Source organism: Acromyrmex echinatior, chromosome 12 (assembly GCF_024713525.1).
Source record: "Acromyrmex echinatior isolate Ae372 chromosome 12, ASM2471352v2, whole genome shotgun sequence".
Classification (NCBI taxonomy): Eukaryota; Metazoa; Arthropoda; class Insecta; order Hymenoptera; family Formicidae; genus Acromyrmex; species Acromyrmex echinatior.
Window position 1 is genome coordinate 5,211,256 of NC_141863.1, and position 21,585 is coordinate 5,232,840.

A 21,585-nucleotide genomic window follows, 5' to 3' on the forward strand; every position below is an offset into this window, starting at 1 on the left:
TAAATCGGCGCCTATCTTTTTTGTATTATTTTTAAATACAATATAGAAAGAGCTGTAATTTTTTAATTTTGTTAAAAACTACGTGTAATATATTCTTGAATATAATACCGGCAAATACGATACTTTCTCCATCATAATTTATAAAATATAAATATTCATATTTTATCGTTTATTATACATATTTTTGTTACGTTATGAGAAATATTAGAGAAATGTAATATTATAAATTATATTCAATTTTTGATTGATTGATTAGTTTTATATTAATATAATTAGTTAATAGGGGATGAAGGAAAGAAATCAAGCCAATGTTTGAAAGAACAAGAGAAATATTAGTTTAATCAGAAAATGATAAAAACTGCGTTATAATTTGTGAATGTATATCACATTATCATATTATTACGAGTGGCCTACATTTCTACGATAAATCCGCGTTTACATTTATGGCAAACTTTATTTATTATAATTTATGCCATAACGGATGTACGAGTAATACTGTCGCTTTAGGAGAAATGAGTTTAAACCTGAACTCTAACATTTCCTGTGAAAAAAAAACGAAAAAAAAATTACGATGAAAAAGGATTTGGAAATAAAGATAAAGTGCATGCAAAATGAGAATTAATCTCTCTTTCCTAAGCGAGAAATTCTCTATCATGTTAATAAGCAGTTCATGTAGTACATAGAATCAGACACAATTTACGAAATGTCAAATAAGCAGAAGTTTATCCGTCGCATTCAAGACCGTCAATTAAAATCAATCTAAATCGGAAGGGTGATGCCACCGCGGAATGGAAATTACTGTTGCGTCAAGCTGGGCGTAATTACCGGTTGCTCATTAGTCCATCTTCATCCATCTCCGCGAGGGTTAAGTGCCTGGAGCACGCCACTCCGGAAATCTTCCTCGTGATCACGACGAGGGGGTTGCGGCGTGAGAGATGCCGCAGTCTCGGGTGGCTCGGGGATGATCGTGCGGGATCGGAGCACGGGACATCGGTCGGGGTCATAAATGGGGAGGCGCGGCGTTCCGGAGCGGTATTTCGTCGCGTGACGCCGTTGCGTTCGCATCGATCCGTAACGACGGCGCGAACGTAGGCAAACCGTAAGGGCGCGGATAAGAGAGGCGCGCACACGAGCCGAAAATCAATCCCGGCGCGTGTCAGGTTCTCGCGCCCGCGGCGCCGAAGAACGATCGGCGAAGAGGATTGTTTCCTTACGAGGCGAGGGTGACGACGATCGGCCGCGATGCTGAAGAAATTCCTCGGCAAGTCCGGCCGCAGGATTCTGCGGGTAAGTGATGGTCCTCCGTTTTTTTAACGAGACGTTCGACGGACGACTGATTTTTTCGGTATTTTATTATTTTGCTCGACCTAATTTTTGTAAGTGCGGCAATTGTGAAATCCAAATCCAAATCGTCCCGGTCTTCGCTCGACCGGAATCACTTCCGGTTTGCTTTGCTTCAAGTAGCTTCAACGCTGAGTCTTATTTAATTTACCCTCGTGTTGTTCCATGTGAGATTTTAACGGTACACACGTTGTGAAAGATTAAATCACACGTTGCTGTTTACGTCATTCCGCCTAGGCGTGAAATTTCCCCGCGTGACGGTCAATTATTATGGATCGATGTTCTTAAGTGTCGTGACGTGTTGATGGATAACTCTATCGTGAAATTAGCTTTATTAATCATGTAACTCATGACGACCTTTTTCGCGACGGGGTGCACTTTCTTTTTCTCATTCTCTCTCTCTCTCTCTCTCTCTCTCTTTCTCTCTCTGTCTCGTTTTTTCCCCTTTCTTTTTCTTTTCGTTCGTTATTCATCAGAGCGGTCTACGCTTCCTCTTTTATAGGCAATCAAGAAGCTGTCCACCAAAAGCCGCAAAGCCAAAAGGTCGCATAATCCCAGCTCCTGGCATACGGCCATCCCGGACCTCGAAACGACCTCGCTCTCGTGGTCCCTGCCGTCCCTGGACGCCAAAAGTATCGACACGTACATGACGTACGTGGCCGAGAACCAGGAGGACTGCACGTCGAACTGTTGCTGCTGCGACGAGTACGAAGAGAACCAGAGGAACGAGAACAGGGAGAACGAGATGATAATCTAACGTCCGTGCCGCTAGGCAACACGAACCGGCGCCCTGCTTCCATCCCCTCCCCCCCTCAGCTCGTTTGCCTCGCGATCGAATTCGCCGGCGATCATCCCCGAGAGGGTGGGAATGAATCGCACTCGCGCCACTCGATACGAATATTTAACCCTTAACTGGTGAGTACGAGCATTCGTCCGGCACTTTTTTTTCTTTTTTTTTTCAAAGAGCCTCGTGATGGTTAATGCAATAGTTACACCAAAGAGAATATTTATCGAAAACCTGTAACTGGTTAAGGGTTAATCACGATCCCTCCGTAATCCGTGCCACTCACAACATACACACCATACACGAGCATACAGAAAGAACGATTTTGTTGAAGTATATAAAAATTTAGCTAGACACGAATCTGAAAATAATTTTGTTGGTTTATTAAAATAATTATGTAAAATATTCAAGTTAGGGCATCAAAACTGGTTAAGGATTAATCACGATCCCTCCGTAATCCGTACCACATACATATACACACATATAAAAAGAACGGTTTTGTTGAAGTATGTAAAAATTTAACTAGACTGCACACGAATCTGAAAATAATTTTGTTGGTCTATCAAAATAATTACGTAAAACACTCAGGCTGATTGCTAGATTGTCAAAACTTTTTGCAGCATTGATTATCATGCTTGCCCATAAATTTATTCAGCAATATTGCATCATTTGCAACGTACCAGCAATATTTCAGTAACATCACCTTCCAGCAATATTGCAGTAATATTATAACATTCCTAATAGTACACTTTATCCGGGATACATTCTGGGGATGTTCTCAGAATGTTTAAAGGACATACGAACGTCCTCAGGACGTTCCCTAGGGATCTATGCTGTTTGAGTAAAGCATCGTTCTGTATGGAGAAGTTCCATAATTATTTTAATGAAAATTTCCATAATTATTTTAATGGTCCAACTAAATTATTTTTCAATTTTTAGATTTATTTTTAGATCTGCCTAAATTTTTAGATATTTTAGCAAACTCGTTCATGTGCAAGTGCATATACACGCAAACACAGACATACGGGCGCTTTTACGCGCTCCTTTATTTTTCGATAGATACATGTCGCACGTCGAAAAGATGAAAAATGCTCTGTGGCTGGACCTCGGATTATATTATAGCTGTATATCTCGATTCCCTCGGCGTATCATCGAGAGATAGGAACACGATGGAGAGACAACGTTTTATTTCCGATTAGTCTTCCAGTTCTAGATCTATTTTCTAGCGCCGACTTGTATTTTTCAACGATCTCATTTAACGCCATAATTTTATAAAACAGACGTGTCTTATATATTTATTTATTACCACAAATTTACTTGATAAAATAGCCGTGATTACGAGCGCAGTCATACATTGACAATTAAGTTGGTCCACTTGATCCAATTCTGGCATCAACGATGAATCTTTTTTCGTTTTTCTTTTGTCGTTTCTCACACTCAGAAAAAAATAGTGATGATAGTATAAAGATGGCAACTATACAAGTTTTATATAAGGTGAAGACAAACCTATAATATAACTGAATGGTAATTCCTTGTACAAAAATAATTATTTTTATTATTTTTAACGTAGTCTCCTTTTAAAAAGTCATTGACTTATCAAACTATCCACGCATAATTATCGCTATGAAATAATTTATTCAATTACGTGTGTTAATTATGTACGTTAATTCCACATGTAAAATTTGTACAGTTGTCATCTTTATAGTTGCCATCACTATGTTTATCTTATAAGTACTTCTATCGCGCAAGTGAGGAAAGGAGCAGCGCGACGCTCCGCGCGTCATCGTCTCTTTCGACATAGAGAATAGCAATATATGACGTAGTACAAAAAAATATATATCGCCTAGCGTGTTATCGACAACCGTTCGCGCGCGGGAATGACGTCCGAAATAGAGATACAATTAGGACTTTTCCATCCGCGCGGATTTTATCATATCGGGTCTAACTCGTGGATCACTATTTTGCAATATACTATATTCGATGTCACGAACTGTTTTTTAGACAATTAATTAATTATTTATTCTCGCGGTTCTCTCGCGAGTCCTCTACGCGTCCTAGACACATAAATCCACGGGACCTTACTGTCCAGGTAATTTAATAGGTCAATTCTAAATGGAATCGTGAAATTCAAAACTTGTTCTCGTAAAAACTTATAATTGATGTCATTTTATGCATATGTATCCTAAAATCGATCATTCATAAATATTTACGATTTCTCATAAATCTTATGATTAGTAGGAAGCTGTAATATTGCTGTAATATTGCATAAAGTTATAAGCACTTAAGTAAGTTCTTGCCTACAAATCTTAAAAACTTTCTGCAATAAGCCATTAAATCTAAGCTTTAAGTTTTAAGTCTTAAAGAATTAATCAATCGTAGTTGATTATTTTTCGCACGTTCGAACTGTGTGAATACTTAATTTCTTAAGATTTGAAGCTTAGGCTTGATGGCTTATTATAGAAAGTCTATTACGAGAATATGTTATGAGCCTCATGATTCTGTTTAGAAATGATCTGTAATTCTCTAAGTAATTGTAAACCCCAAAGGAGAGAAACTTCAGGGGATGTTAGACTATAGCGATTAGAGTAACATGAGATTTAGGATAACGAGAAAAATTAAAACTATTTACTTCTTCACTTAAACTATACACTGACGCATATCTTTCTGCGGCACCCGCGGTTGTATTATACGTATCGACGAATCAAAATGTAAGACATTTATCGATCAATCTTGGTCAGAATGCTCTGATTGTACTCCCGTTATTTATCAGGGATATAAAGATTTCTAAGGGGCAGTTCTCCGAATTTCTAAACTCGATGTCGTCGTCACTTTTACGCTGTATAATCGTCCTAGGTATTCAATATTTCGCGCGGTCAAGGTGCATTCATTAGTTAGATACATTCGGTACAGGCAAATTAGATTTTAATTCCCAGGACAAGAGCACATAATAGATGAAGTATCGGCCGACTGTTGTGTCATTTATGAAAAGTCCATGGTAATGTATGTAACATTACCACTCAATGTGCCATACAATGCCCATGCAATGTGCATGTGTAAAAGATAAAGATATCTTTTAAAACATACATTTCTAAAAGATATCTAAAAAACATCGTAAAGACAACTCTTAGACATTGCATGTTAGCTGGACATTACATGCATATAACACAATTTTAATTAATGCTCTAAATGGTTTGGAGAATTAAATATTAAACAAGTAACAAAAAAAGGACAGTTAGCCAGGTATAATGATAGTGCTTATTAAGACAAAATATATCACTACATTACAATTTTTAATTTCTTCCAAATGTTTTAAACAATTTTAATTTAGGAAGAAAAAACTTCAAGCCTGTTTTTATCCATACTCCAAGGCTGAACTTCTTGCACAGTTCATCTTTTGTCTTTTTCTTTCCAATGTGAAAAGACAAAAGTAAGAACTATGTAAATTCAGTCTTGAGGTATGGAAAAAGAATAGGCTTTTTGTCTATCGTATGCTCTTGTTCTAAAAGAGGACCATATCTCAAGTTATTTTTGTATTTCGCAAACCAATTTATGTAAAACAATGGTTCCTTCGTAAGACTCATTTTGAATTCACCTTTCGCCAAGTTCGAGGGTATTTATATACAATAAGTCGCACCGGCCTGACTCACTCGAACCGAGTTTTTCTATTTCCGATTGTTTCCGGCACCTTTGCTCAAAGCGCGTAAAATCAATCTTCACTAAAAAGTAGCAAGATACATTTTTATTCTTCCTACGGGTGTTGATTTATTGTAAGAAGACAAAAAAAAAGAAGAAGAAGAAGAAAAAGAAGAAGAGCTTTAATGACTTATATCTATGTATAGATGCAGAATTTATATATATATAAAAGAGGAATTATATAAATATGGATGTATAATATGGATGATGCGTGTTGATATACTTTATCGTCTCGATAAGGCTGTGACTTTGTAAAGAGGATGTGAGTGTCGTAAATAAAATGGTTTTATTGACGAACCCGGACGTATTCCCATGACCCCCTCTCATCATATGAGTTTCATTGATCGGGCGACGTGTTTAAGAGATATACATATGCGGCCATGCGCTACAAAACGTATTGCAAAGTATACAGGAGTCCTTCGTTTGAATTGGTAATGATATCGATCACGCGATTTCTCACTACGGCGCGGCGTAACGATTCTAGAGAAATATGTAATAAGAGTTATAGTCCCTCGCGAGCAGCCAATTATAATTTTGCCTCTATAATTTTCCGTTTTTGTAAACCTTCTTATACAGCGTGTAGCAACATTACTGCAACGTTTGCAATATTATTGGAACGTTGCAATGTTGCTGCAACAACCTGCGCTGTATGGCAGTACAACAATATAATCTATATTTATAGCATGGAGCTTGATAACGATTTTTGCGATATCTATTTATGCATCGCTTTCAGAGACACAGTTTTCTTTTGATATCGGTTGCGATCGATTACTTTAATACGGCTGCAATACGAAGCCTTCCTTATATTCCGTAACTTTTCAAATTGTAAGCTTTCGTTTAAAGTGAAAAGCTATCTTAGAAGATCCTCTTAAAGAGATCCTCTTGAGATTTTTCTAAGAAGATTTCTAGAGACTCATTTAAAAATCAATTATATGACGAGTCTCAAGAGGAACTTGACGCAATATGGTTTTCCTAAATATACTACTTTATATAAGTAGCCAATTGACAAAAGTTGTCATTTCTACTTGAAATGTTTTTTGGTGACAGCGAAAAAAACTTGTATATGCTTTTCATTTAAGCTATCAATAAAAGCTTTTTGTGAAAAATTAAGAAAGAAATCATTGTTTTAGATAACGAAATGTGTATAATATGACAAGAGAAATATAATTTGTTTATTAAAATAGAATACATTTGCAGGAAAAAGGATCTTAGTTGATTTTGGCACAAATTATCTGCCATTTTTATTAAATATGACTGATAGACTTTTAACTGTATTCGCAACAGTATAGGGATTTGAGAATTTAATTTCTTTTGTAATTAGATCCACTTTTCTCTCTAGATTTTATAGGGTTTCTAAATATTTCATCACATTTTTAAAACGTTTAATTCGTAAACAAAGGATTAAGGAATGCAAGAATTCCAATATTTAATTTTTTTAATAATTTCGAATGTAGCTTTTACATATCAACTACACAAAGATACCTGAATCAAATAAGCACATCTAATTTATTTTATTAAAAAAAATTCTTTTTACGGAGAAATATTGAAATACACTAACAATGAAAATAAAACTTTTATTAGTAGGCCTTTTTCAATGCTGAGCCTCATTCGGCTCAGATATTTTACTAGTATTATTTATCTCACTTTTTTTTTCGTGCTTTTTCCTAGTATCAATCGCAGTATCTGTAATTTCAATGTAGGTCGAACAGCTCGCATCACTGAATCGGTAAACAACCTTTCTGTTCTACGTTATTCTGATGAGCGGCGTCAAGTTTTGACAGGAGACCACGTGGGCGCGTTTCGCGCAATTATGCGCGCGTGCGACTGAAGGAGGATCGCGCGTAACGAGCACGCTCCGCACAATGGATCGCACGTGGCCGCGCAATATCAGTAATTCCCGAAAATTAGGTTTTGTCCACGCTGTCTCGAGCGAAGAGCGCGCGAGAACAAAAAAGTAGCCGTGGCTAATTATCAGGCCGGTTTATTAAAAAAAATGGCAAAAAAGAAGAAAAAAAAGATGCGCGGGCGCGCACGCGAAGCTAATGACTCGCAAAACTGGTTTGCGAATATAATGCGAACGGGAAGGGTCGTAAGCCCCATATTGTTCTATCCGAGAATGTCCTGCGTCTGTAAAAGAGAGTTTTGCATGAGAAAAGAAGAGTAGAGCGGCGTTTTCTTTTCCTCTTCCCCGAACGCGTAAATTCTAGCTCACAATTTTCTGTCTGTTTTCGTGAGGCACGGCTGTGTAGAATACACAAAAGTCCGCTCGTTTGTCACGTATGACAAGGTGATGCAAAATGAAGTAATTGCACCGAATATGGCCTAGTACTCATGGCCTAGTCACTCTACTTGCTGTTTGTATGATAGTTTTATATATATACATATATATATATATGTGTGTGTGTGTGTGTGTGTGTGTGTACACGAATAATTAAATCTTCACTGCAGCCATAAAAAGTATTGATATGAATATTTCATACTTTCAATTAAAATATCTTAAAATATTTCATAATTCACGTATACGAAAAATTTGAGAAAAATGTAGATTTTCTTAACATATAATATATTTCTAAAAACTGTTTTAACTCATACAAAAAAATCTGAGAAATTTTCTAAAGTTAGAAATTTTATAAAATTATATAGAAGTTCTGTGAGAAAAAAATTTACAAGTTCATATAGAAAAAAAAATCTAGAAGTTTATATAATAATTTATTAAAAGAATTTCTGTGACAAAAAAGAGAGAAAATTTCTCTGATAAAATAAAATAATCGCAATCAGATGTTTTTTTTAAGATGACCGCTACTGATCGTTTCGTCACATTTTAAGTTTAGTCAATTTGGATACCCATGATTATTTCAGATCGAAATAATCGTAAACAGATTTTGTAATAGAACGTATAAACATCTTCGATGTTTGGACGGTATCGAGTTTTACCAGATTTTACGGATGATTGATGAGGACGTAGCTGCCGGATTCAATTTACTCTGCTTCTCCAGGAACTACCCCAATTTCGGTTATCTAACAAGAACATTAGATTCGAGGTCACATAGTTTCCTACGATTCGCGTATATTTTGATTAACGGTTCTCAGAAATGCATTATTGATTGGACTCTGTTGGAGGAAAGTGCAAAGGGGGAAATTACATGCGACAAGATTCTATTTGTATTCCTCGTGTTATCACTTTATTACAAAATTGTATTGCAAAAATACTTGGATTTCTCCCACACGTATATACTGAAATGCGTAATGGCACGTTGCGAATGCGTATGACGACCGTTCCTTTTTCTTTTTTCTTCTTTTTTGCTGATGCTGAACTTTAAACGTTCGCGCAATCATTTATCGCTTTATGACGAGCGCGAACGAGACAAACGGCGATACCATAAAAATAAACCGGTGCAGCCGGTTACGAGATATCTGATAAAATTACAAATTCTTATTATTTACAAAAACGTATGTACAATTTATATATACAATTTTTTCTTTATCAATAAATATCTTTTTTTCAGTTAGGTACTCGCATGACTATCATTATCTCACTCATTGAAAATATATTGATATATAGATTTGATCGTTGTGGAAGTTCCTGAGATATGTTTGAAAACATTGTACAAAATGTATATTATATGTACAAAAAGAACGGCAAAATTCGCCGCTCACGTTAGTCTTGTTTCATGCTGCCATAATATTCGCTAATTGTAAACATTGCAAATCGTACTTTACTATTAATAAATCCTTGAAAAAATAAACAATTGACTTATTAACATGAGCGTGAATACATCGCCTGTAATTAAGTCTTATAAATGAATAATTGACACAAAAGAGCGGTATAATTTACATCTTCCTCTGTAGTGCTCGATAGGGTGGTTCTTAAATATTCTAAAAAATTTTAAGAGGCAATTTCTTACGTTAATTTAAGACGAAAACTATATATCTGAAAAATGGCTTATTTTTAAAGATACACAGTATTAAAATTGAAGGAAAAATCTCGTTTTAAAAAAAAAATTCGAAAATCATTCGCATTATTAAAATGTTATAAAACTTTGTGTATATTAAGAATGTATAGAAGTTCATCTTTTGTAACTAATATTATATTTGTATTCAAATCAGAGGTGGATCCAAGAATAAGTGTATCTTTGAAACCAAGTCACTTTGGTCACGTGATCTGAAAATCTTTTAGAATATTTAAAAACCACCCTGTCAGATCTAAGCAGGACAACAAGTCATGATGATATCAAAACAAGTCATGATGGCATTCAAATGATTTCAAAATGATTATTAAAAGTCACTTTTCGATGAGTCACGATTCATTCTAATATCATTTTGATATTATCGTAATATATTACCTGCTTGGGAAACCACTTACGTATCGCATTTTATATATAAAACTTTATAAGAGAAAAAGAAAAGTAGCGAAATGGCGAAATCACATTAAAACGATATTTTTTTCGAATTACACCGCTCTTGCGCCAAACCTTTATTGATTGCGAATCAAAGGTTCACGGTCAGTACGCCAATTCCGCGCCCCAGGGTCGGTAAGGCTTTCCGTGCTGCTGCTGGGGATATTGTCCGGGATACTGGCCCCAGCCGAGGGTGCCGCCGCCCAAAAGCGGCGGCATGGCACCCGGACCAGGCGGCATTCCGGCGGAGACCGTGCTCGGCGGTGGTTCGTAGCTGCTGGCAGTGGAGGTGGACGTCAATGTCGTGGGAGCGGAAGGCACCGCCGAGGATACGGCCGACGGCGGATGCTCTCGATGGAAGCTCTGCAGGTGCGACAGCAGACGCAGTCGAAGGGGATCTCTCTCGTCCAGGCCCTCCATAGTCACCAGATAGCGACCGACCTCGGCGGCGCATTCGCCCCAGCCTACTGCGTGGTAATCCATAGCCAGCTTCGTGCTATCGTAGCCCTCTGGTCCTGTAATTGCAATTTGCATCGTGATTATGACGACGATCTCGATTATCGTTAAGCACGATAAATTAATAATATAATAGTATTATGATAATAATAATATAATGTTAATATATTAATAAACCAATAATAATACAGCCCCTTAGCTATAAATATAGAGTATCCTCCATTTATTGCCTTTTCTTGGAAAAGGCGATAATAAAAGTCAAAGAAAAATTAATAAAATATTAAAGCTTTTTTTTTATTATAGAAGTATTATTTTCAATACGAAACTATATTTTTAATTTTTTATGCATTTCTTGTTATAAGATATAGAATGCTTGCGTCAATTTTTGAAAGTGCTTTATACTTATGATTAAGATCGTATAATACGATATTAAATAAAATCGTAGTCCTTAATTTCATACATATATTCGAAGATTTTAAAATGCACGAAAGAAAGTCTTCTCGAATTTATGATGATCTCTATATTTATTTATAAGGAGAAGCGATGCTGATAACTATTAATTAGAAGAAACTCTGAACGAGACGGAAGTTGACTTAAAGTTAAATTAGATTTTAGCTCGTTATCGAGTACTTCGGAGATGCGTAAATATGAAGACAAAATAGAAATTAAAGAATTTTTATACGATATTTTTAATAATGTAACGTAGATACGGAAATGCATTGAAAACTTGAATTTCTCCACATTGTTTCGCTATACAATTATTTAAGACGCCAATGTTGCAGTTCATTTCCTGGGAATGTTATTCCCCGACGAAGATGCCGTGTTCCGAAAGAAAGCAGGTGTCAAAAGATGATATCGCCGGTTTTTCCGGCGCTTTCCTCGAATCATGCTCCGGCCGGCTCGCAGATTGACAACGTGGAAGTGCATCTGCGGACGGTGAGAGATCCTTTGTGCACTTTTGGTTTTCGCGGCGCAACAATAGTCCGGGGCGTACGTGCACCGAGGCGAGATGGGCGCCTTGGCTTTAGTAGCAGGCGGCTCATTGTGTATAATGTGGAATGGGACAGGTAGCGTGGGAATCGTTTAGACCCCCATAGGTCGGCCTCGCGGACCACATGCGAGATACGCACGCATACTACGAATGAAGTGGAGTATCCTACGTTGTTATGCAAGTTCTCAGACCGCCCTGTGCAAACATCACTTATACGAAAGAGAGGCTACTGCGTATCGTACAAGAAGCTCTCGTTCGTCAAATCATTGCGCGATCGATTTTTGCTAAAGCCTCGGATAAGCAAGTGGTCTCGAAATTTCGGAAATGTCTATAAACGGGACATGTTCGGAGCTTGCTTTATATTAAAGAAGAAATAATGGTGAAAGAATGTCAAACTCGGAATATTAAACTCGATAAAACTTTTTCAAATCAGATCAAACTTTTTTAAACCGGATAAAATTTTGTCAAATCAAATAAAATTTTTATTACTATAGGAAAATATCATGCCCATTCCTATCAATGTAGTACTTTAATCTCCTAGGTTTAATTTACTCTTTCTCTTTTTTCAATCCTTAAATTTTCGTCTACAGTGTGAGATTTTTTAGCACAAGCAAAATTTCGCTATAAAATTTCCTTATTTTTATTCAAATTTCAATTTTTAATAAATAAAGGTTTTTATATTTTAGTTAGGAAATTAGGTAACTGTCCCTATTAATATGCCTTTTAATCAATTTGCTTATTACTGAATTAATTATTAAATATTGTAGTTTTAATTTTATCTGCTTGCAATCAATATCGGTTTTTCAATTTAAGCTAATTGTTTATGTTAATATTATCATAATATTAATATAAATCATTGTTTCAATTTCAAAGTACACTCATAACACAACGTTCTCAGCTCCAATACAGGGCACATTAATAGGGACAAGTTTAAAACCTTGCGATACGTATTATTGAATTCACATAAATTCCTCATATCTTTCAAAAAATATTTAAAATACTTTAATATTCAAAAAATAAAATATTATCTTCGGTATCGTATGCATTAATAATTTAATTTAACAAAAAAAAAATTTTTTCTTATTTATTTGTGCTAGTTCTCTTTATAACTTATCGAAATACAAAAGCACATTAATAAAGACAGGCACAGTAATTGAGACAGTTACTCTATTCGATAATGTGATATAAAGAAATATTGAAAAGAATTTTTTCATATTTTTTAAAAGCCTAGAATAATAATAAAATTTAATCGAACGAAAAATCCAGAAAAATAAAAGAAATAAAAATGATAGCAAATAGAGGGTTAAGAAAGAATAAAATAGATTAATAGAATAAAATAAACCAAAATTAAAGTTAATCTATATTAAAAACAGATAAAGAAAATTGCATTATTTGATAAGATATTACTTAATCTGCAATTGACAAGGTTATACGTAAAACACCGGAACTATCGTTATCGAAACGTAATTCCCGAATGTATATATAAGTGTTCCTATCGTTCTCACCAATCAGAATGCTGCGATGGTTTTATTTGGCGATATTAAATTTAATATCGCTCACTTTTGGGGACGGGTCGCGCCCCTCGCACGCATTTACAAATAAGGAGGCCACCGCGAGCGAACGAAGCGAGCGCTCGCTCACACACACTCGCACGCATGCAAACGCACGCGTAGTGGTGCGGTGCGTGTCCGTGCACGCTTATGTGTAGCTAGCTGGTTTCCCACAGGGTTCGACATCTGTCCCAGACCCGATCCGTCGAGCGCCTCCCTCGCGAGGGGTGCCGCGCGGGACACCTCATCCCCGGGCCCGCCGCCACCAATCGTGGGAACACCACTTCCAGAGAGTCGTTGACTTCCTGTGCTTCCCACAGGATCTACGCGCCCGGTCCAGCACCTGCTCGCGTGGATCCCGTTTACGCTCGAGCTCTTTTGCGGCCTTCACGGGAAACCATATGCCACTACGGTTTTCTTGCGATTTTCTCCACGACGTCGTATTTTTTAAAAAGATTTATCATGAATTTATCATTCAATAACGAAAAGAAAGAAAAAAATGAAGAGAGAGAAAGAGATTTGTAAATAAAAACAAATTGATATTATAGTGAAAATAAATATAGGTAATAATAATGCTAAATATAACTAAAACAGTGTACATAAAGTTTGTAATAAATATTTTCCTGAGAATATTTTTTAATTAATTTTCAAGTTGATTAAATTATCTATTTTTCCCTGCTATTTTTGTAATAAAAAATAATTACAGTACTAATATTTAATTCACAAAAAATCATTATGGTGATAAAATGAGATACGTAGATTTATATCACTCGTAAAGAAGTATTGAAAAATTACAGAAGGATAACTATAATAAATATAATTATAGAAACCTTGCGAAATACTGATCTTGGAAATCTCGTTTACGAATCTACGCTGGTAATCCCTCTCCTGATCAATCTACTTAATAAGGAAATGCAGAGACGACAGATGGGCATTCGGTTACGCAGTTACAGTTAGCGCTGTTCGCTCTTACAGCCAACAGGTGTCTTCCGGTGGAAAATAAAGGGCCGAAAACGCCGACTAACAGAAAGACGTAATAATGGCGGAAGAATCAAATTGATGCGAGTGTGTGAGCAGTCGAAATCGTGAGATCACTAATGATAGGCTTGAGGAATCTCAAGCGGAGAAAAGAGGTGTCTTATTGATCCAGGAGGATCATCTTCGAGTTCCGCTATGCGTTGCAACGGGAAAGAGAGCGTTTCTTCCGGATTCGGGGATCTTATTACTCGACACCGTTACATCTTTCGATATGCACTTTCGTTACGTAATTTCCTGCGGAAAGCGATAAACCTTGAATGATTTTTCAAATGCTCAGCGTCGTTAACATGGATTAGTGTTAAATCAAAAATGATTTTCTCCCATTGTTCGACGAATATCGGTCTAATTAATTTTTATTTTTTTCTAATTCTTAGAAAATCTCTAGAAAAGGATAAAAAATATATTAAGCCGATCGATTACTCTACATTAACAGGAATGGATATAAAGTTCATCAAATTAAATTGTTCCTAATTACTAAAGCTTTTTTGTCCTTAATTATAGAACCTTCATTCTAAAAGATTAATGTTCGTTTCCATTAGATTAACTTTAATCAATCATTTTTTCAAATTAATTAAACACATTCAAAGCTCAAGTAAAATAAAATGAAACCAAATTAAAATAAAATGTGTAAAATAAAATCAAAAAATTGTGTTAAGATAAAATAGGGTAAGATGTTATTACTCATTACATTTGAGTTTTCTACATAATTACTTTGATAGTCCAACAAAATTATTCGAACCTGTATCTATCTAAATTTTTAATTACTTCAGCAAAATATTGTGCTTTCTACGTAAGAATTAAAAAAAGATGAAGAGAGATAAGTTGAACCGAAATGAAAGTTAACCTCCAATGATGGAAACGGGGTGAGAAATAAAAATAACACCTGGCGATGCCAAGAGTAATATTAGACGAACGAGATTTGCAGTCTTCGCGGTGGAACGACAACTTAATTTAAACGACAAACTCGAGTTGCACGGAGACGAGAGGGTTGAAAAAGATGCACGATCTTACCCTTGCTGCGAAGTGTGCGCAGATGCTCGACGGTAAGCTGCAGAATCTCAGCCTTCTCCAGCTTTCCGCTGTGAGGATCCCTCGCCGCTGCCGGGACCAATCTCCTCAGCTCACCGAGGGACGCGTTAATCCTGTCGCGCCGCTTCTTCTCGATCATCCCCCTCCTGCGTTTCCGCGACGCGTGCTGGCATGAGTCTCCACCGGGCGAGTTGCATCTGCAAAGGGAATTTCGAGGGAAGGGTTGAGAAACAGCGTCAAGACGTTCTGTCTGTCTGTCTGTGGTCTTCTTTTGTTCTGGACTTTTGCGACTGGGAGGGCGAGAGGACGTTGTTTTAATTGTATATTGTTGATCTACCTCGCGGAACGCTCGACAACTCGCTCATTAATTTCAGCCATGCTAAAACAATACCGTTCTGATTGCGATTTTACTGCGAAACAAAGAGGCGCAATATGTCGCGTCGGCGAGCGACCGACTATCCGATTATTTCAACGAGTACATTAAAGAATGTTTTAATTATTTTAATTAAGAATATTTTCAATGTATATTCAATTTTGGGAGAAACTAGAAATGTCTATTCAATTCTGCCAAGATATTTCTTCTTTCGAGAAAGAGGATCTAAACTTTAGAGACTGTATTATAATATGAATTAAACTGGACTGCTTTAATTCTTGCGTATACGATTTGTTTGGAGAAAGGAGAGATAAAAAAATAGATATACGTACGGCTCTTTGCCGCTCTCCTCCGAGAATACGTCGTCGCAGTCTGAATCGCTCATGGTCCTTTTCAGATTCCTCTGCTGGTGTCCCTGACTTTGCTGCGACTGCTGTTGTTGCTGCTGTTGCTGCTGCTGTTGTTGCTGTTGCTGACTGTTATCTTGACTTCTCAATTCCGTATCAATCTTCAGTTCTAAGAACTCGTGATTAGAGCGCAACTCCGGCATCTCTGGTCTCATGCTTGATATGTCCTGATGCCGGACGTCCTGATGCCTGGACAACTCCTGGTGCCTGGACAGCTCCTGGTGCCTCTGCATCTCCGTCGAATGTCGCAGGTCCGGCCGCTGCATCTCGTGTCGCAATTCCTGACTCCTGAGGTCACCTGGACCAGTCGCGATAGTGTGTCGCAGATCGCCGTGGGTGGCGGGAGGACGCATGTCATGATGGTGACGCATGTCTGGATGCTGCGGCGTCGGCTGATACGGGGGATGATGCGGCGGTGGCGGGTAACCCCAATGGTGACCCGACGGTGGCGTCGGCAGCGTCGACAGGTGACCTGGCGCGACCGCGCTGGAAGTGATCTCGGAGGACAGCAGGGTGCTGTTGTCGTCGGAACGCGCGACCACCACCCGCCACATGTTGCGCCCGAGAGAGGTAGAGAAAGTTAGAGAGAAGGTCAGACAGGAGGATCGATGTGATCGATGAACAGCCTCGTGTAAGGACACGAAGGTGTGCTTAGTCGATTGACTTCGCTCGATCGTGCGCTACCGTCTAATGCGATGTGTCGATGCCATAACGATGCACGAATGAGGTGTCATTGTAGCCGCAATGCAGTCGATGGAGAACAATTGTCAGCAGACCTCGATAAGCATCGGCCGTGCTCTAATCGGCTTTTAGCTGGCGAAGGAAATCGCGATCGAGCAATCAACTAATAACTGAAACGCACGGACGACACTGCGGTTATCAAATGATATATAGTCCTTCTTGTTTCTTTTCATGAACGTTTTTCTCGGGAGAAGTAGCCTCATCTATTTAATTGGTATCTGTCTAAAGTCTGATCACTGTCCTTATAAAAAATCTGTAGAGTTTCTTCAGTGATTAAAAATCATTCTATCTTCACCAAGTATCTATGATTAATCTACAGGTTCCATCAAGTAATTATGATTAAAAAATGAAGATCACGATCTTGCAGGGCTCGCGAAATCCTTGACAAAATTTCCGATATCTTTATCGTTGTTGATGTAGCACTTTGTGTTTCTTTTTATGGACGTACAATTTTCTCGAGAGAAGACATCCTCATCTATTCGCTTGATGCTTGTCTATCACTCAGATCTAGATCAGTAGAACTTGTCAGAGACAATTAAAAATCAAAGCTCGAGATCTTTGCAGGACCCACAAAATCCTCGATACCTCTTGTTGCAGATTGTGCGATAATAGCACCACGAATCATAAAAAAAAGAATAGCAAAACTCGCGTGGTAGGATTTTCAAATCCCCGAAAAAAAAAAATCCGGAAGTCTGTAGTTGAGATAATTTCTTCACGGGTAATTGAAGGTCGAATTGAATCGCGCGACTTCCAAGTTCCTCCGGTGACACTCGCGCGGACGGAATCTTGTGGAAGGTCAGGGTCACGCGGTGGGATGCGGTTTCCGGACAGCGAAAGGAGCACTCAGGTCCTTCGGCGCACTTGTCTCACGCGGGTGGCGGGAGTTTATCAGCGCCCACGTGCCGCGGCTACCCGCGACGTCGTTCGCGGTCGCGTGCGTGCTCGTGGAGGAAGAAGCGCGACTGGCGATCGGACGCACTCTCGGCCGGTGCCGTTGCTACCGCTGCTGCTGCAGGCTGCTACTGCTGCTGCAGGATGTGCGTGTGCACTGGTCGCGTGGCGGCCGACGTATGTCGTGTGCGGGAGGACGCAGGGACGACACACGACCGCGTGGTGTATCGGCGATCCTGGTGGGGATGATCGGAGGTGTGCACCCTCGGGATGGAGAGAGTGGGGCATCGGAGAGGCCCTGCGAGGTGAAAAGCACCCTGTATACGGCGTACGAGAGAGAGCGAGAGAGGGTTGCCATCGAAGGGGGAACGCAAATCGGGAGGGGCGATTTTCGTGGGAACGTCCACGGCGACTCGCGCACGAAAGTGCGTGCGTGTGTGCGAGAGTTGGACCCTTGATTGTGCGACTACCGGCTGGATCCTGCGCTGCACTCGGTCAAGGAGATCGAGGAGGAAGCGATCTTCTCTCCACTCCGGCCGTCAGCGGATGTGAGAGAAGAAAGAGACCGGAAACGATCCTTTTCCAGGCTGGTGTGAATTCCCATCGTTTCCGTCGGAATTGTCGCGTTTGAGGATTATTGTTTCCCGATGCTGTAATTTTCTTACCTTAAGGACCTATCATTTATGTCTTCTAGAAAGCTGCGCGATATCTTTAATTTGACGTTCTTATCGTTAATGAGAAACTTCATGTAATGTTATTCTGTTAGTCTTTATTATGTCAGATCATTTTTAAATGAGTTTGTTAAACTGTAAATTTCCAAGTATCCACCTTTATAGAAATCCAATTGAATTATATATATTGACAAATAATGATTAACTTATTTTGAGTACTAAAAGCACTGAACAACAGCATTTCTTAATACTCAAAATAAATACACTGAAAAAAGAATACTAAATTTTAAATATTTGTTTGAATATATATTTACAAATGTAAACATATATATTTGGTACAAAAACTATTAATTTGCTTTAACTATCATTTTTATATAATATTTAATATAATATTTATTTAATGTAAGTAAATGTTTATTTAGTATTTAAAGAAATGTGTATTAAGATTCAGTACAACTTTCTTTAATGTTATTAGTCACTTTTCAATATTAAAAGATTATTCATTGAAATTTCGATCCTATGACTTCATTCACATCGAAATACTTCGTCATTCTTCTAATACCTCTACAAATGGAGATGAGAACTGTGTTTTTATTCGCATGCGAGAGAGAGAAAGAGAGAACGAGTAATAAAATCATAAGACAATCAGCCTTCTTTCAATTTCTCAAAAAGATAGGCTCGCGATACCATGAAATCACTCCGGTGCCACCCTCGCGTGGATCAACCCCCGTTTGCGTTCGCACGCTTGTGCGTACGTCGCGGAGACGTTCACGCGTGTCGGGAGTGCGGAGGGGAACATTCGCGAGAGAGAGAAAGCGAGAGGGGGGGGGGGTGGAGGGATGGAGGAAGGGGGCTGCGATCACGATAAAGTTCACACAGGAATCGTACGCGGCACGCGCTCGCATGATTATCGGCGCCTGGGAACGGAGCTGACTAATCGTATCGTTAACTTTTCAGCGGGGATCGACCGGGCCGATTACGCGACGTGAAATGCAGAAAGTAAATTGAAAGTCCACTCTGGGAAAAGTTGGTCCGAGATGTGCGTGACACGGACACAGTATTGTAAAAGGGCTAGAAAAGGAAACAGAATTCGCACAATATTAGTCACTTATAATTAGTAATTTATTTTCCTTTTAAGAAATATTTTAGTCTTTCTCTAATAATTAGTAGTTTCTTTTTAATTTAACAAATATCTAAGAAATTTTAAAAAATTTAAGAATATTTTATATAGTCTCTCTCTCTCTCTCTCTCTCTCTCTCTCTCTCTCTTTCCGACAGTTATATAGTGACTTCCTTTCAATTTAAAAAATGCTTAAAGAATTTAAGAAATATCGATCGATAAAAAAAATATAAGTATATTTCTTAAACTACAGAAATTAATAAAAAAATATGTTTCAACAGCATTAACAACAATCTAATCGAAAACATTCTTATTAATTCAATGACACTTGATGACAGTATTAATGAAACAAATACGCCATGCTCTTGTTTTAATAAAATTTGTTTCATTAATACTAAATTAAATTATAATAATATAACTATTTTTAATTAGACTACTATTAGCTGATGTTGTAAATACTCATTTTTTTTTATATACAAGAAGAAACTTAAATAAATATGATCGAAAAAACGTCTCAAAATCGTGGAAAAGTATAAAATGTTTACATCAGAATATTTTTTAAATTAAATTATAATAGATAATGTATCGTAAATCTATTTTAAATATTACAATTGATATACACATAATGCATGTTGCATGTAGCAACATTCTCATTCTTGTAATTATATATGATGCAAAAAATTTAAGTTCCGTAAATTTCTACCTATAATTTCTTTGGTTACACGCGAATCAGTTTCGCGAGAAACTGCAGAACATCGTAAACAGAGATTGGTTGCAGATTAATATCGTGCTACGTTTGCACGAGAAGGTCGATTTACTTCCCTGGAGATTGTATGCCGAGTGATGAAAACGATGCGACGATGATCGCAGCGGGTATCGCGAGACGTGCACCGTGTCGCGTGCACACGTCCAGCACACGTCATCACGCGATCAAGGGTGTAAGAGAGGTAAAAAGAAAGAAAGAGAAAGAAACAGAGAGCGAGAGAAAGGGAGAAATACAAAGTGGATCGCGTGCCTGTTTTTTTTTGCACCTCGCACAACCGATCGACTATTCTTCGTCACCCCCGAACTCACGACAGTGAGTCTACCCTACGGATAGTCCTTATTTCGCATTATGTAATATCTTCTTGCGCAGACCCATCGTGCTTTTTAGTGCCTCCTGAACAGAAATACAAGAGAACACTGGGTTCCCGTGAGTATCGCGTGATCGCGCAGCTAGAAATTCCCTAGTTAGAAATTTTACAAAGGGATGATGTAAATCCAAACCGCAACTCGACTCTGTCGAGAGATCAATTTTTGCAGATTTTTTTCAGACTACTTTCTTTATTTCTAATTAAAAAAGAAAATAATGATTTTATTGAAGTATCTCAAATTTAATTAAATACAGATTTGAAAGTAATTTTGTTGGATCATCAAAATAATTATATAACACGCTTACATTGTTAAATTCATAATGTTAAATTATATTCAATTTGAGTTATTTTTAATTATTTCGATAGATTGTTACTGATTCCATTGCTTAATATATCATAATTTAACTAAAATAATAGAGTTAAACAAGAAAATGTAACTCAAAAATCAATAAATTAAATTTGATTGAAATTTAATATTAGGTGTTGGAATTAATTCGTAGCGTTTTTTAATGAAAGAATGTTATTTATTTCACATGAGCATTAAAAAATACATTAATGAAAGTACTTCCCATCACTTGTAAAACGCTACGAATTAATTCCAACACCTAATATATATTGAACAAAAATTCGTGTCTGACGGAAGTCTCTGCATAAACTTTCCTGTCGATTAGGGGCTATGCACAATCAAAGAAATAGAGAACAGACACAAACTATTAGAAAATATGTATTCCACAGTACATGATTTCTGATAGACTAAAATTTTTGAGGTGTAACCACAATAGAAGGAATAAGGCATTAGGAATAAGGAATTTTCCAACCTATCAAATATCGGATACACCATAATATACGGTTTTTATAAGCGATAGGTTGAAATCTTTATTTTTTATTCCTATTCCTTATTCCTTCTATTGTGGATGCACCCTCATTCTTTATTCCCTGTTCCCTATTCCTTTGATCGTGCAGAGTCCTAA

The 21,585-nt window shown here is 37.6% G+C and overlaps 2 protein-coding genes and 1 long non-coding RNA gene across 3 annotated transcripts; 2 read left to right on the forward strand and 1 right to left on the reverse strand.

Annotated features, from left to right (window-relative positions):
- The first annotated feature begins 1,067 nt into the window (after window positions 1–1,067).
- On the forward strand, window positions 1,068–6,115 carry LOC105149578 (hypothetical protein). Its single transcript, XM_011062094.2, has 2 exons — window positions 1,068–1,287; window positions 1,844–6,115. The coding sequence occupies exons 1-2, from the start codon at window positions 1,243–1,245 to the stop codon at window positions 2,096–2,098; spliced, it is 300 nt and encodes a 99-aa protein (XP_011060396.1). The 5' UTR covers window positions 1,068–1,242; the 3' UTR covers window positions 2,099–6,115.
- Window positions 6,116–8,972: 2,857 nt separating this feature from the next.
- Window positions 8,973–18,798, reverse strand: Hey (Hairy/E(spl)-related with YRPW motif). The gene is made up of 3 exons (XM_011062093.2): window positions 15,985–18,798; window positions 15,262–15,476; window positions 8,973–10,730 (listed from the first exon to the last, which is right to left on the reverse strand). The coding sequence occupies exons 1-3, from the start codon at window positions 16,611–16,613 to the stop codon at window positions 10,321–10,323; spliced, it is 1,254 nt and encodes a 417-aa protein (XP_011060395.2). The 5' UTR covers window positions 16,614–18,798; the 3' UTR covers window positions 8,973–10,320.
- LOC105149576 (uncharacterized) lies at window positions 10,550–13,823 on the forward strand. Its single transcript, XR_846612.2, has 3 exons — window positions 10,550–10,689; window positions 11,454–11,607; window positions 13,389–13,823. It is a non-coding gene; the product is annotated as an uncharacterized LOC105149576 (long non-coding RNA).
- Window positions 18,799–21,585: the final 2,787 nt, after the last annotated feature.

Coding starts and splice junctions, on each gene's coding strand:
- LOC105149578 (XM_011062094.2), top strand. CDS start 1,243: ATGCTGAAGAAATTCCTCGGCAAGTCCGGCCGCAGGATTCTGCGG. Junction 1,288..1,843: donor CCGGCCGCAGGATTCTGCGG/GTAAGTGATGGT, acceptor CCTCTTTTATAG/GCAATCAAGAAGCTGTCCAC.
- Hey (XM_011062093.2), bottom strand. CDS start 16,613: ATGTGGCGGGTGGTGGTCGCGCGTTCCGACGACAACAGCACCCTGCTG. Junction 15,477..15,984: donor GAGGAGAGCGGCAAAGAGCC/GTACGTATATCT, acceptor TTCCCTTTGCAG/ATGCAACTCGCCCGGTGGAG. Junction 10,731..15,261: donor GCGCACACTTCGCAGCAAGG/GTAAGATCGTGC, acceptor TTGCAATTACAG/GACCAGAGGGCTACGATAGC.